This window comes from Diadema antillarum, unplaced genomic scaffold (genome assembly GCF_040938485.1).
Source record: "Diadema antillarum isolate AM-2024a unplaced genomic scaffold, OU_Dant_1.0 seq00001165_RagTag, whole genome shotgun sequence".
NCBI classification, from domain to species: domain Eukaryota; kingdom Metazoa; phylum Echinodermata; class Echinoidea; order Diadematoida; family Diadematidae; genus Diadema; species Diadema antillarum.
In genome coordinates, this window is record NW_027271972.1 from 345,313 (window position 1) to 362,500 (window position 17,188).

Sequence of the window (17,188 nt, forward strand, 5' to 3'; positions counted from 1 at the left end):
TACTGTGTGAACGAATAGGCGTCGAAAGTGGGGCTTCCTAACGGTCTCCCTGAAGGGAGCCCTCAACGTTGATGAGCTACCAGGTCATCTGTTTCCTGACTTTTCTCCGCGCTGGCTCTCGAACTCGCATTTGACGATCAAGCGATCGGCTGCTGGGCCACTTTCTGCACTGAAATGCACACACGCCGCCGACGCCACAGGAGAAGAGCGTAACACGCTTTTTTGGGTGAAGATTCGTCTCTCGGCCGAGGAGCGAAATCTTTTTCTTCGGAGATTTGTCTTCCCCTTCTTCATTGGAAGAGAGTGGCTTGAATGTCTCAATCATTTGTTGTTTACACTTAGATTTGACTGAAGAAGGAACAGGGAGAAGAGGTGTATAATGGTAAGTACGTTTTCGCTGATTCGATATTCAGTGATTATATTTATGTGCTTTTATGTATATCCCGATATGCATCAAGCTTTTGGTTCAAACAGCGCCAGTAAAATAGTTTGGATTCTTTAATGTGTTACAACGGAAAACCATTTTGAAAAACATTTGGTTTAGCTATGAGTTAAAAGTGAAAATTTTGTTACATCCGTGTATTTGTCACAATAATTTTTAATGGCGGAATGGCAAGTATTTCATGGAGTACAAACTCCGACAGAATTGCTGTGTTCGGAAAAACAAGGAATTACCATTTCGTGATATCGTGAGTCAAGCCGTATAGTGCTCCGAACCATCGGTAAATTTTAAAGTCCTTTTACCGAGCGAGGAGGAGCAGAAATTGCACGCGAGTACACTTTTAACTGCAAACAAGCGTGAGTTCAAGAACTGGAAAGGTAGAACAGGAAGAAAAAAGAAGTGATCGATCTAGCAGAAGCGTGCAAACACATCTGTATCACCTTGTCGCAAACTATGCTAGAGATACCGCAATTATTTGTAAAGCATTCTAGCCAGAGCTTGGGAGGTTTTTGAGCTTTGCGTGCATAGTGAGCGTGTCTCCAAAAAATGCGGCAAGTAGTTGCTTAATCCGGTTGCGCAGGGAATGAGGCGCTAGAAGCAGAGGCAGACAGTCAGAGCCTGGCGGAAGAGTGGCGGAGACGTAGCCTCATCCCCTCCCATGGCACGGCATTGAAAAGAAAAGACAGGATGAGGATAAAAGGAGAGAGAAAATATAAAGAGAGTGAGAGAAACATATAGAGAGAGGAAGATATAGTGAGAGAGAGATGGCAGGTACGAGGTACGATATAATTATATAGCTTGTCCTGTCCATGCACAAATGAATTAAATTCAATTACGGCGGAGGATTATGATATAATAGGAGCACAGAACACCACCTCCCTTACTTACTAAAGCCATCCGTCATTTCGTTTGCCTGATGACTCGCTACCTCTCACGTCGGTCGGCGGCCGCAGGACAGGGTGCAAAATTACCTAACGAAGTGCTGGAGACAATGTAGGGATTCCATTTTTCATAGAATACGGCATATTTAATGAGAAAGCAGCGTTGTAACGGGCAGTTAAGAAAGTGATATAAGAAGAAAATGTATCGAGCGAGGCGTCGTGCTGCCTCTGCACGACCGCAGCATGATCGAAGTTTTCTTTTCTTCAGTTTCGCGGATGCCTGCCTGATTTACGTTCGTCGCGTGTCGGTGAAATAACGCCACCCATCATTCTTTTCTGACATTGCCAACTCTCTGCCAACAGACAGAAAGACAGACAAACATGGTATACAATGTACGCACACACACACACACGCTAACACAAGCAAGAAATCACACACACAGACATTATTTTTGTCTTCGCGTTAGACGCGGGTGACGATGTGCGTGCTACTTTGGCTGGTAGTGAGCCTGGTGCAGCTAGGCGGAAGGGCGTGAGGTGGATGTGAATACCCCCGTGACTAGCTGCATCCTTTCAGCTCATTGTGCCATCCTCATATCGCGTGAAACCACAATACCTACCGACAATATTTATGTGATGTTGGTATAACATACGAGTAGAGTAGTGCGCAAAGAGTATCTCCTATCAATGTGTGTGTATGTGTGTGTGTGTGTGTGTGTGTTTATGTGACATTAGGTCCGTTCACATGTAGACGTGTTCTTTGTGCTTTACACGTTTTTGTTTGTGTGCATTCATTAGGTGTTAGTGTGTATCATCAGGAGTTCGCCAGGCAGCCTTGGGGACGATCCTTGCTGCTGAGTGTGATTGATTCACACAAGGGTCAAACGCTGCGGCAACCTTCAAATACGCCCACTTGTCATCCAAGCACTCCTGGTCGTGTTACAACGTAATTTGGTCACGTGATAAGTAATCTGAAATATAATGAAGACAAATGGCGTACAACCACAGACAGGCAGAAAAAAATAAGGAGACAATCAACAAGCGCTGTTAACAGTAAACCGTCAGTGACAATTGACTGCAAATATAAATCAGAGGATAGCTGCTTGGATCTATCTCCATCAAAAAACTTGAACGATGCCATAACACTGTGGCATTTGGTGACTTGTTTTCATTTCTGTTGTAGTATACCTTTCTGCCTATTTTGTTTTGTTGTTCATTCAACTGTCAAGTAGCTTTGCAGTGTAAAAAAACAACAACAACATCTCACGTCTCCTGTCCTTGTAGTGCATTTTCACTGTAGAGTAAGTTTAAGACAGAATGTCTGCATGCACCCATTATGTGGCCTAATTCTCCTCAGGGACAGGCAAAATGATAAACACATACTCCGATGTGAGATATTGTTCTTCCCGTATATACTAAACAGCTATCATGAAAATGTCAAAACGGAAATAATCATGCCTTGTAACAGAGGGATTTATGTCCGCTTTATATGAAGCACTCGAGTGGAAAGAGCCCGCTTCATTAGAGTATTTTCTTTCAGTACCTGCGGGGATTTCCTCTTGCTCACAAACTAGTCCTCTCAGATACCTGTTTTCCTATTGCCTTCCGTCTTCTTTTCCCCCTCGGCAATCCTCGGGATTGCTACATCTAGCTGTTTGAGGAATTTCCGAGCAATTACGCTCTAGCGCGGGGCCGGAATTTATGTACCAAACAGTGCTGTCACCGTTTCTAGTGAGATGTATTTACCAACATGATCGCGAACGTGTCTGCGCACAAAGGTGATTTCAAACGCGAGATAGTTTGAGCAAAGCCCTAACCCAGGTTTGCGGACGCATTCAGGGAGCAAGAAGTTAAAGAGCGCTAGATCAATGCAGTAGCTAATTGGGTCACACCAGTAGGGGTGGGTGGGTTCTGCCGGGATGGTTTTCCCCCGGGGACCGGATGTTAATGAGGGGTTGCTTGCAGCCGGGGGACACCTCTGGGCACTAGTCCCTCCTGTAAACTTTGATGTATTATCGATCTGTCCTGGGTACTACCGCATCGCAGCACACCTGCAGGGTAGTAAAGGAAGATGGGAGAAAAAAAGAGAGAAATTGTCTGCGTAAGACGATGCCCGGGATGGAGAAGGGGGGGGGGGGGGGAGAATTCTATTCTTCAAATATTCATTTCATGTGTAAGAACGAATGATGGACAGCTTATGCCTTATCACTGCTTCTACTCTTCGAAAATTCAGTACTGGGCACATTAACATCATCATTAAATGAGGCCAATATCATTGACTGTAGAATAATTGGTATCTAAGCACTGTATTCTTTGCTGTTGGTGTTTTTTATTAACCGCATTTTTAGGGATTTTTTTTTCCCCTCGTGTCTCACCACCGAAATGTCACGAGGAATGGTGTACTAACTGGCGTCGCACCGCTGGGCGGCTTTTGTCGACAAATTACCAAGCTAAATTCATTTACCCCGCGCTGGCATTATACCCTTCCTTTCGATTCTCCGTGTCTATCTGTCGCACATCTGATTTCAGGAGCATAAGTCTGTACACACTTTCTCTGTCGAGTTTAGTGCGACGTGAATACACGTCGAAGTAAAACCAAAGAAGGCTTTCACAGAAAAGCTCGCTTAGCAACTATAAAAATGTTATTATGGTTTGATTAACAACCCTACCAAAGTCACATTGCCGCCCTAAGTACTCCCCTAATCTATCTTTGCAACGTCTGTATGATATTCTTTTGTAGTGTGAAAATATATGCAAACAGTGCTAAGCTTTGATGCATTCATGCTTACTGCAGTCCTTGAAGCTAGTATTTTTAAAACAGATGGCGTTGAGCTGACGTTAGCCTGAACATTACTTTGATGCATGTTCTGAGAGTTCCTGGCCAAAAGCACTGTATCAAACCAAAATCATGCACTATAATCTAATCACCATCGCAAGTTAATTCCGGCTACGCCCACCTAACCAGCTACAGTCCATGATTCCATTTTAACCTCTTGATCTAGATACACTTACCATTCTTACGGCAAGAGGTACTGGTTGTTTTATTTAAACGTCCCCTCAATTTAAATCTATATAGCTGTAAATCTTATTAGATAAAGGATTCTCTTCCTCATTGTCGGTTCTTTTTCCCCCAGTAGTTCATTCGTTAATATATTTTCATAATTTCCATCGATTTCATATGCAATTGACAATGATTCCTAGTCAACTAAGAGTGGGAGTCATTCATTGGAATTTGTGTAATTTATGTTGTCGACATCGCGACATGAATTCATGTCACTTTCGATGTTATCTTTTTTGTTCTTTCCATGATTCCATCTCTGCATTTTTTTTTTCTAAAATGACATCCAATCACCTGACATTCATGATTCATCCGCCCATGCACCCCTCGTTATAGTGCATTGTTCTTATCCTGTAATCCTAGTCTTCTGCCCCATTTTGATTCCACGAGCTAAACCTAACTTCTTCGGAGTAAGCCTCCATTTTCTTTTCCATTTTTTTTTTCCCAGTTGGAACCCCTCTGATTCGCAGCACAATATTCGAAGGAAATCTCTTATACAAGGAAAATCAGATACAGGATCTGGGAGGGATTTGTGCGGCATCACACCCTGTCAAACTTGGATGACAATCACTATGCAAATGCAAGAAATTCATGAAGTGTATACGATCATCCGCACATTCATCATCGAGGCAGGGAGAGTGAATATTATTTTCGATTTTGACTCGTGCTTAGTGCCAGTCACGTCTAAAACGGGATCGTCTCCGCGCATTAACGGCATACCTCTGACGCAGGTGAAGATTACTGTGATTGGAGTGACACTTACTAATATTTGGTGTAGTTGTATTATAATAATGAATATGATGGCGCTATACATTGGAACTCCTTGTCAACGGGTAGGATAATGAGGATTAATAAATAAATACAAAGCTAAGGCCTACACAGAGGTCGAAAGAGATTAAAACCTATTATATATAATCATTATTGAATGTATATCTAAGAAGTATACGGATATATCTACCTGCACAGACATAATATGCATGTCTATAGTTTTTGCACATTATCATGATTGGATTGGGGAATAGAGTAGCCACAAAAATTCCCTAAACGTGTTCAGAGATCACAGCCCCCATCTCACTTTTTTTTTTGTCTTCTGTTCTTCACTTCCTTTTATCTTAAGGAGCAGATCCGTGCCGTCAGCTAATATGTGACCTGGGATGGTATTTTCAAGCAAATTTCTTATTGAAAGTTCGACCCACTATATTGCTCTGTTTCTTTTTACGAGGCAGAAAAGCGGGCTTGCCTACATCATATTTTGCATGATTAAAGCGAGTTATGTTTGATTGGACACGCGTGTGCACGCATATTTCTTATTATGCTTTCTGACCGCTGCACCTCGTTATTTCGCCCGGTGTTCCCTGCCTTCCCTGTTTGTGCGGCTAGTGAATGAAGATGTCCCCCGCTGGGTGGGTCAAAGTTATCAAAACGAACACCGGGAGTGCATCGGTGTGCTCACTCGTGATCCCTCGCTGATTCTTACTCCATCCACGACGCAATTTGCGTACAAATTACATTCCTAGATCTGCATATATGTCGTGTCGTTATTGCCATTTTTTCCCTATTGTTGACGATGGAATTAGGTCGGAATGGGATTTGTCTCAAAACATGTTAATATATTTGTCAGAATTAAAGATGATCCTCTGTAATGTTAATTAGTCCACCGCCATTTGCTTTATGCTCTCATCTGCACAATATAATACCGTATTTCTCTCAAGCAATTCATGTCATTCACCCAGCAGCCGCAGCAACCTGCAATCGTCATCTGACGAAAAAACAACAACAACGCACATACAGACATACACACCCACACGCATTCTACATATGCGTGCTACTGGATAGAATAATTGCCCTAAGACAACTGAAACGTAATACCGATATATAAACACACATCGGCAACAAGGCTTCAGTTGGTGCGCGCGCTTGGTCTGAGCGATATTGCGCCCACTCGATGAAGGATGATACGTGATTGAAATCAAACGGTGCTCGTCCGTTTCAAAGCAATTAATCACGTTGAATAAACACCCGCATTACGAACAGCCCCTGCGAGATTTTAGCAATCCCATGACTGGCAAATGCAGACAAGCCCCTGTGTACGTGAAAGAAGCTTAAAGGGAAGCCCCGTTCCGAGTTCAACTTGACTTTCATTCGGAAAAAAAAACAACCAACAAACTGTCAATAGAACTGCGAAAGGCTATCAAATTCGCAGGAATCAGATAAGGTGAGAAACTGGAATCAAAACATAATCATCACCACGTCAAACCCTCACATTGGTTAGTGCAATGAAATTGTTAGAAAACAAATAAATGCTCATATCGTCAATATCACAACAATATATCACCATTCATCGTGATAAGATATATCATAATTTTAATCAACCGTCGAATAATTTGATGCGGTGTATCTATTTTTTTTTCTTTCTTAATTCAACCTGCGTATTTCGACACAAGAAATTTAGTGAAGATTTGTGAAGGACTCCGTCACCTTGTCTACTAGCGAATTTGTATATATGAGAATGTGACCCAATTGGCCGGAGTTGAACGTCTCTTTAAAGCAGACCTCCAGATGATTTCAAGACTTTGGACTTTGCTTATCTATACATTGTTTATTTCCTGGGTACAGAGTTTAAGAATTTATAGAAATTGGGTTGTGGAGTAAGAATGTTCTCAAAATTCTCAACGAATCACAATGAACAAAGGATGATGACATAGGAGCTTTAAGGTGCTCAAGGAAGCAGAACAAAAGAAGAAAGCACGCATAACTATAAGTACGCATATTTTAACCTATATTCGAACTTCCTACGCTTGCTCCTTTAAAACAAATAAGAAAAATGTAATATCTTTTCTCCCTCTCTTTATCAAACAATTATAACGATACTTTGTAGTTGATCAAAAACTTCATTTTGTAGACACCTCCCTCATAGTTCTATAAGTCAAACTTTTTACCCCGAGGCCTCGATCTATGTCAAGCAGCTGCTTATGATTGCGGTCTATTTCTTTTCTTTTTCTGACAATTGCTACAAATACAGTAATTCCCAAATCCATTTGATCAAGTCCCCCCCCCCCCTTCTCCATTTTCTTCTAAATTTTGGCTGTTATAATGACATAACATATTTTGAATGAATATTCAATCATTATGTAGCTAATTTACAATTGTTATCTTTACGATCTCCGTTTGAATTATACATTGTAGTATAGTATGCTAAGCCTTAACTATTCATCGACTATTGTTATGCTCAAAATGAATATATTATGTATTCTTTTGTTATGTGTCATTTGAAAAAGCAGAAATGAACCAAACAAGCCAACACAAATTCTACACAGGTGAACTTATTGACCAAGTGGTACTATAGTGGAATTACATTACTACTTTACTGAAATGTGTGAGCCTCCTTTGTCATCATCCGTGTTCAGTGTATTATATTTTGGGATTTTCAGAGTATTAGTTCATCTCCCAGAGGACCACAACAGATCCCACAAATCTGTGCATGTCGCTATCGATTTCTGTTCTACCTGAAGTGAAACGATATTGTATAGAATGCCCATACAAGTCTCCTGTAACACACGATCAAGGCGGTGAAATTTCCCCTTTTCATTGCAGTGTCATTTGACCGTTTGCACTACTGCTGTTTGTACCAAAGATAAAAAAGAGAGGAGGATATATTATTTCATGATATTTATTCTAAGTGTTTGATTTACTCTAAATGATAGGAGTAATGAATAAACAATTTTAAGGCAACCTTATCATAAGATGAAAAATAAATTATATCAATTAATTGAGCGGGCTGGTGTATTTGTATTATAAATTGGCATGTAAGACCACAAAATGCGTCTTTGTATACATGGTTTATGGTTGAATTCAAATCCCATCTGTTCTATCTTTTTTTTTCCTTTTTCTAATATTAACGTTGTTTGTTACATAAGTCTTGCTTGAATTTGGTAAACCTATCCGTTTTTTCCGTAAGAAAACACAACCTAAACGAGTTATCAAAGTCATATTGTTATCATTGTCATCCTTAGTACGACTGGTCTCGAACCATGTCACATTTTGCTCAGTGGAATATAAAAGAAAATGAAGTTCCTCACGCTTTCAATATGCCTGCACGATCTGAATGAAAAAGTAAAGAAGTGTGTAGAGTTGCGGGGAGGGGGTATGACAGTACCACATTAAGTGACGAATACAATTTCCAAGACGCTATACATCTTGCCTTTAAAGATTCCCAGAAATTCTTTCGTGAAGTGAATCATTATGAAAAGGAGGCAATTGAATTCACCATCTCCTCGACACGATATATTAAGATGTTATGGTTCGTACTTGTTTACAGCAGTCAAGTTTATGGCTTGGGGGCTTAACGGTCCGGGAGCAATCCGGTATATGAAGCAACTAGATTTCGTTGAAATTGGTTTTCGCATTCTCTGAAAACATGTTCTCAATGTAATTATCGATGCACATAGAAAGGCATGGCAATTTGTGCGTGGATCTGCACATAATAATGTGTGTTTCAGTGTGAAATCATGACTGTGTATAGGCCTACCCTTTTGAATGCGTGTGTAAGAGTGTTTGTGTGTGTGTCTGTTTGTGTGTGTGTCTGTTTGTGTGTGTGTGTATTATTTGAATGTGTGTGTATAAACATATACACAGTGGTATACATCATATCGTTCTATGGAGTGTACACGACAACAGGATGAACAACTGCGTCACTGCATTGTGATAGACACACACAAACTACTTCCCAGCGATCTTCGTTGCTTCCCCTTGTATACACGGCATTGAATGCTTAATCAGCCGAGGATCGGAAACGAAATTAGTTGTCGGGCAAACGACTCAAATCTGCAATCTGATTTACTGCTGTAATAGCCAGCTTTTCGGGCAGAATTTAGCCTCTAATTGACGCATTTTGTATGATGATATTCCCATGACGCGGCCCTGCCAAAGACATCACCGCAACCAAAGATTGATAGCGGTAAAGCGCAAATGTATAAGTGGTGCATATTGAAATCAAAATTTGTATCTGTAGGACTTGCAAGCGAAAATGATTGTATAATAGTCGGAAGTGAAAATGCCCTTTGAAACAATGTCAGCAGACAATAGATAATGAACCCGACGAAATTAAACAGGGTTCTGCGTGTGACGTTTTATACGAAATGTGAATTATTCACAATATTTACACAAAATTTACTGTATACAATGTACAAACGGTCCGCTGTATTTTGTCCAAATTAATTTGAACAGAAATGAGATGTTAGATTAAGGCCTATTTAGAACAACATATCTTTCTTTTGATAATATACACATAGATTCCTAACCTTGCAAGTTTTTTTATGTGTGTTAATTCAGCACGTGAACATTTGACTATGTGCGTAGAGCAATCAACCTTGTGTTGATAATGTTTTTCATGCAAAACAAAATGTATGTATATTTATATGCTCACATGTTTATGTGTATGCGCATGCATCAACGGTTTTTTTTAGTGCGTGTGTGTATATTTACATGCACGCACACGTATACGTGTGTGTGCATCATCTTGTGCGTGTGTGTACACTGATATGCATGTTTGCATGTGATATGTATTTTGCAATTTTAGAGTACGAAAAACAAAATATTATGCGTGCGTATGTAGATAGAGAGATAAGGTGATAGAGAGAGAATGAGAGAGGGAGCAACATTTATAATGCCATCGTGAACGTCATGCCAGTTGTTCAAGATCTACGTTAGATAAGCTACAAAACATTTTTTTTTCTGCGTATGTTACTCTCGTTTTGGCTGACTCATCTCTTCGTATCATGCGTTTCTTTTCCCTCTCACATGGCTCTCTCCGTATATTCATACTCGGAGTATAGTGACAGTGGGTAGGAGACGGTGGCTGAAGAACTATGAGAGAGAGAAGGAAAAAAAAGGCAAAAGCTTGGCCAAGTATTATGGTAGGAAAGGAAGGCTCTCGGTGAAGAGCTGCTCGTAACCCCGTGACTTTTTGAGTGTGAAACGCGTGCATTGAGTTTGCCGCGGTAAGGTTTTAAGAGAGCGCGCGAGAATTCGCCGACGAGTTGGCATTTTCTGGGGAAATACGACTACCGCGTGAAGACACGACCTCTCTCCGAACAACAAGAGTAGGATACCAGGGTTGAAAACTATACCTTCGTCACTGCGCTACCAATCCCACTGGTGCTGATAGATGGACTTCGTATAGATACGTGCATGTTGGCTACTCGCAACCGATAGATGGCGCTGGAACAATTATCCAAGCTGGAAAACCAGTGTACGTGTATTTTTCTTCACCTTTATTTTCAATCTTCGCAATTTACGCACGAAATTGGTAAATGTAGCTAAGCTGCGAAAATACCTTCATCCCATTTGCCCATCAAGCCGGACCAATTGTGCATTATGCATCGCATTGTTCGCAGCAGGGTATGCAAGTAGATCTAGGTCAGAATTAATGCATTGTCGTCACGACTGACGCTTGGTCAGTTTTCATTTTGCCGAGGCACTGTAAGCCTGTTATGAATAGATGACAAGCTCTTTCATAGACGTCTAAGGGGCGTTCTCTCTCTCCCTCTCTCTCTCTCTCTCTCTCTCTCTCTCTCTCTCTCTCTCTGTGTCTCTGTCTATCTCTCTGTGTGTGTCTGTCTGTCTCTCTATCTATCCATCTATCTATCTACCTACCTACCTACCCATCTATCTATCTATAATCTATCTATCTATCAATCTATCTATCTATCTGTCTATCTATCTATCTATCTATCTATCTATCTATCTACCTACCTATCTATCTACCTACCGACCTATCTATCAATTTATCTATCTGTCTACCTATATATCTATCTCTATCTCTGTTATGTTTTTCCCTGTCTCTGTCTGTCTCTATCTTTCTACTCATCAGTGCATTTTTCTCTTTATCTCTCCTTTTATCTACCCCTTCTATCTTTCTCATTTGTATGAGCGCTGTACATGCAGGAGAGTCTATAAAATGCCTCTCGCTCAATGTCTGAACACCCAATAAACTTGCTGTCCCTAAATCTCGCATGGACAGTAGATTGAAGGCTTTTCTTGGCTGCCTAAATATAGTTGTGGAATAATCTGGGTACAAGAAACTCTGTACGTTTGACAGTTCAATGAACGGCTAAAGCATTGCATGATACAATCATAATCTTTATTATCATTATTATCACTTTGATCAAGATATTTATCTAACCAAAATCTATCAACCTATCTATCTATCCATCTATCTTTCTATTTATTTATTCATTTATTTATTTATCTATCTATATATTTGAAGAGTTTGTTTGCAAAAACCGATACGTCCATATTTGCCAAATGGAGATATTTGCGATCAAAGGTCAAGAAAAATAAAGATAATAATAAGAACATTTTTGCTTCTTTTGACCATAACTTCAAAAATTTACCTTTATATGTAGTGACCAATATATCATTTAAAAGGTATTACTTTGTACTTTATGACAGAGACCGTACTTCAAGATCTTCAAAAATGGACTTATCTGTTTTTGCGAACAAACTCTTCATTTATTTATCTCTATCTGTCTATCTATCTACATGCATGTACTCTCTATCTTTATCAATCAATCAATCAATCAATCAATGCATCTATACATTTATCGCTCTGTCCATATTTCTCTACATATATCAATCTATCTCTCTGTCTATCTATCTTTCATGCCTATCTATTTATCTGTCTGTGTGTATGCCTATCTATGTAACTTATCCCTTTATCTATATCTGTCTGTCTCTCTTTCTCTCTCCCGATCTTGCACCAAATTGGTTCTGGCAAGTTGAGGGAGTAATGAGATGCGATCCTTCTTCGTTCATGGCACGGCATCATCTACCAGCCGGGAGGTTCTCCGCACAGAAGTGCTAAAAGCAAGTGACAGCTCACCAAGCTGCCGTGGCGCGCTCCACCCTTTGGGCAGCTATATCAATAAGCAAGGTGCACGTCACATGAGCGCATTGTGAAGTTGCAAATGGGTCTTGGAAGACATCCATATGATAAAGGCAGAACATTATTATACTGGAATTGTCCTGCGACTCTATATAATGCAAGACCAAAATTGAATAAAAGATTATGTTCTTCTCTCTCTCTCCCTCAAACAATTATCTTATTGTGTGTGTGTGTGTGTGTGTGTGTGTGCGTGTTGTGGGTGCCCTCCTTATTCCAGGTTTTCCTGACCTTTTACCATTTACTCCGCTGACTTCAAGGAGAGAGTGATCGAATCCAATTATGATCGGAGCCGTACGGTGGGGTAAGGCAATGTCAAGGGTGCAATTTCGGGGTGCAACGCTCGGGGCTTGGAGGGCGCGGTAAATAATGTGAAGAGCTGGTTGAGAAGCCGAATTCCGTGGATGATCGTTTGAATTTGAAAGGGGCTCATCTTTGCAGATGTCAGTGACGCTCCATCATGTCGTCCCATCCATCACGATTGCGACATATATATCTCCTCGGGACAAAATCTTCAACTAGGACAATGTGCAATTATCTTCCTTATATGTCACGAATAAGGGTACAAGCGAACATCGAAATTAATTTGAAATGCCTGTAGTATTGTTCATACATCATCTTTCTCAACATGCTTTGTTTTCTCATTCTTTATGTATAATATATATATATGTATATGTATATATATATTATATATATATATATATATATATATATATATATATACTCTCTAAAAACAATCGAGTGAAAATATTCACTCTTAAAGGAGTGAATTAAAAAAAGAGTGAATTTAGAGAGAAATTGGAGTGAATTTCGAGTGAAAATGTTCATTTTCACTCATTTTGGAGTGACCTCAAGGATCACTCGAAGATTTTGCAGTGCTCCCTGACGTCACTCTAAAACGAGTGAAAATGAACATTTTCACTCACAATTCACTCCAATTTCACTCTAAATTCACTTTTTTTTAATTCACTCCTTTAAGAGTGAATATTTTCACTCGATTTTTTTAGAGAGTATATATATATATATATAGATATATATAGATAGATAGATATCATTCTAACCATCAGTGGTAGTATCATCTTAATGAACATATCAGCATCATTATCAACTTCATCATCATAATCATCATCATCATCTCATCATCATCTCTAACAAAATATCTTTTTTCCTGCATGCCATGGACGTGTGCATGACATAACTCATTTTAGATTATTAAACCACTAAATGTTTGAACTTGTTCGGTCATTGATCAGTTTGTGGAACAGGTTAGATTGCTAGGGTGTATACATGACATAACAATGCATATACTATTATTATATACAATCACTACATATCATTTTCTTATATTCATTACAACAATTTTAGGACAGAAATGCTTGATAAGCTTTGACATAACAATTTACTCGTTTGATTGTTACGTCTAACACGAGAGAGTCATAACCCAGGGTTAAGTTTTGTTTTTATGGCTTTTTGGTTTTTTGCTTTTAAGGAAGTTGAGGAAGAATGTTCAAATAGTCCGTGGAAATAATGTCTCGATTTCGTCAAGTGGGACTGCATCATGCATTTGACCTAGCTTTGATGCCATCCTATAGCTTACTTCCTGTAATGTGTTCCTGTAGAAACAACTGTTATTGTTGGTGTGTGTATATAAATACACAAAGTCAGCAAACTGTAATGCTCTGCAGTGGGACTAAGCAAACTCCGGCGCTCACTCCTCCAATTTGGCGCGGGCATCCTGGATCGCCTATTCAAACAAGGCGCCTTGAACATTGCATTTGGGGATCGCCTCAGAAAATTCTACCCATGTCCAAATACGAGTGAAAACCTGAATATTATTATATTCTCTGCCACAGAAGAAATTCGAAATCGTGGCAAGATTATCACATTCTCGCAAATTACCAATTAATAGTTGCACATACGAGCACACATATCGTGCATACAAAATATAATCTTTTTCCCCTTTTCATCTTCCTTGTAATAATAATGGGGACATCGAGTAGACGCTGCGGGATAATATTGCCGCAAACATCTAATGGTTTTCGACATTTTCAAATTGAAAATCGGTCTGGCTCTGTCATTCATTGATTTCCACTTCTACGAGGGAGAAGCAATTATTGAATTAATGGTGAGGGGGGAAAAGCTTCTGTTATTCACCAGCCGCTTTAATCAATTATTCATTCTTCATTCAACGATCCGTATTGCATTAATAATGCATTTTCAGAAGGAGTAGGAGTATAGGAGGAGATTAATAGCAGGAGAGAGATGTGGCATATAACGGTAATATATACATCTATTTAGAGAGAGATACAGGCAAATTGAATTATGTGTAATATGATGCTATTTTTACCAAACGCTTTTATCATCTTGGGAAGGATGATATAATTGCGACAATGAAGACAATAGGTGTCGCACGATATCTATCTACATCTATCTATCTATCTATCTATCTATCTATCTATCCATCTATCTATCTGTATATATATATATATATATATATATATATATATATATATATATATGTATATATATATTCATACATTCATCAGTACCAACCTTTTCATTGTTCTACCCAATTCTATTTCAAATTGAATGGTGCAGTGGTTAGCTATCATAATGATAAGAATTCCAGTGATCATCATAATGTTAATTAAAAAATGAAATGTCCCAGTAATGATGGCGAAGGCGAGGATTGCAATCATCTTCGCCGTTACCATGGTTACTGCGATAAAGCATGGCAGTGGACAGGTAAAGAGGGGTGGACTAATCTTAGAGATGATTCCTTCTTGCCCACCCCACCCCCACCCTTGCCTCCTCTCTCTCTCTCCCTTCCCCATCAGTGCTATAGGTTTAGCATGCAGCGAGAGTTTAATGCGCACGATATGATATATATCTCAATCAATGACTTGAGCGAAGCGTGGGTAAGTTAATTGGCCTTGATGGTTCCAGCACGTGCTTTCCCCCTCATTGGCGCATCTTTCCCTTCCAGATCAAGATGTCTCCTATTAGGACATCAGGCCTTCTCGAGTCAACAGAATTGGAAAGAATGCGCCAGTCAACCTGACTTACCTCTCTCTCCCTCTCAAAATATTCCCACACACACACACACACTCTCTCTCTCTCCCTCTCTGCCTTCCTACCCCTCCCCACCCCCACCCCCTCTCTCTCTTCTCACTTTACATCTGCTTTCTAGAAAATGCCAATATACAACATCGACAATTTCCCCCGGTGGGAGTATGCCGTATTCATACATTGCCTATTTGCCCAATACGCCTAGTTAGATTCATTTTGTCGTAAAGTTGACGCGGGAGACTCAGGCAATGTAAAGTATTTACAGGAGCAACATGGCTCGATATTGGACGATATTGTTTCGACGATTCCGCATGACAATACCAATTGTGAGTTCGCATTGCTGCAATGTTTGGTTGATGTTTTTTTCATCGCTCGCACGACAATCAGTTCTATATCTGAAAACACTGGAGTACGTTCGAGGCATGTACGTACGTAACCTTGTTAACGTGCATCCGCAGATAAACGCAAGTCAAATGGCAACGTGGAAATCTATATGGACATTTTGACTCGTTTTGAGCAAAGGTCAGTTCGCTGTCCAAAAATATTCTCCCATTTTATCCACGTCAAAATGTTTTACAACATTTTATTACTTACTGTATGGAACTTACCAATTGCTCCTTATAAAGATCGTTTGCGCTTTTCAAATGCTAATACATTGTGTGGTATATAACTATATTGTGGTGATTGTGAACGCAGTAGAACCCAGATATGTTTTCAGTGTCCTCAAGCATCTATATACTATCAAAACTCCATAAAATATCGGCAATGTTATCTTCATTTCCCATTCGGCAGTTGATGATGATGATGATCCACAGCAGTTGCATCTAAATAATATCAAAATGTTTGTTTATACCGGCTGGAGAGGAACCAATTCTAGGTTGCGCATTATTACATGCCTCAATGTTTCAAGAATTTGGACAAATGACACATCCTTACCACCCGAGCAAACCCATCGCTAGCACCCACTCCCTTGCCTGCCCGCCGCGAATAGGCCGTTCCATTCGCCCCTTACGTCACTCAGATGAATAGCAATGCAACACACGGTCCCACACGGGCACGCACAAACAACAGACGCGAGAACATCCGCACGTTCTGTCAAAATGAAAATGATGTAGTTCAAACATTGACACACCGTGTATATTCGGCTTAGGAAAAAAATTTTCCTTGGCTGTGATTTTTTCCCTTTTTTTGTTCCAGTCTGAAGTAATTCAGATTTGTCGTTTGACATAATCCTTCAGAAGATGCGCAACGAACGACTGAAAGTATTGAATGTAATACATGTATTATGCAAGTCTTTTCCCCAAAGAAATGGAATCAATGCTATGGACCATTGCAAATTACAGCTCGTCACGCATAGGCATCAGGGATATACAGATGCGATTCATCACATCAGAAATGTAGCTTCAACGAATTCTACCGAAGCAACGATTGACTGCCTAACCAGTGCAATCAAATTACCCATTTAATGTTCAACGAGAATATCTCATATTCGAGGGGGTGCGTATGCTCATTTGCATCTTAGTTGAAACAACACAGTTGCGTTTGTTACAAAGATGCGAGTGAAAAATGAATTCATAGTAAAACATTGACGACAATGAGGAAAATGGTGACGATGATGATGGCAGGAATGTAGTTACGTTCAGACGGTGCACTCGTAACCTCAAGGATAGCTATCTTGGAGGATAAGCTCTAGCCCCCTAACTACGACGCGCGTTCACACGACGAAGCTTATCCTCGAAGGTAGCTACCCCCCCCCCCCCCGGGTCGTTGATAGAACATTAACCCTGAGATATCTC

General features: G+C 40.0%; 1 protein-coding gene across 1 annotated transcript in view; it reads left to right on the forward strand.

Moving 5' to 3' along the window:
- The first annotated feature begins 203 nt into the window (after positions 1–203).
- LOC139744372 (guanylate cyclase soluble subunit beta-1-like) overlaps positions 204–17,188 on the forward strand; it is a 49,636-nt gene continuing 32,651 nt past the window's right edge. The window contains exon 1 of the mRNA XM_071654813.1: positions 204–382. Coding sequence (XP_071510914.1) covers positions 380–382 — 3 coding nt within the window. The 5' untranslated portion in view covers positions 204–379. The remainder of the gene's footprint in view (positions 383–17,188) is intronic.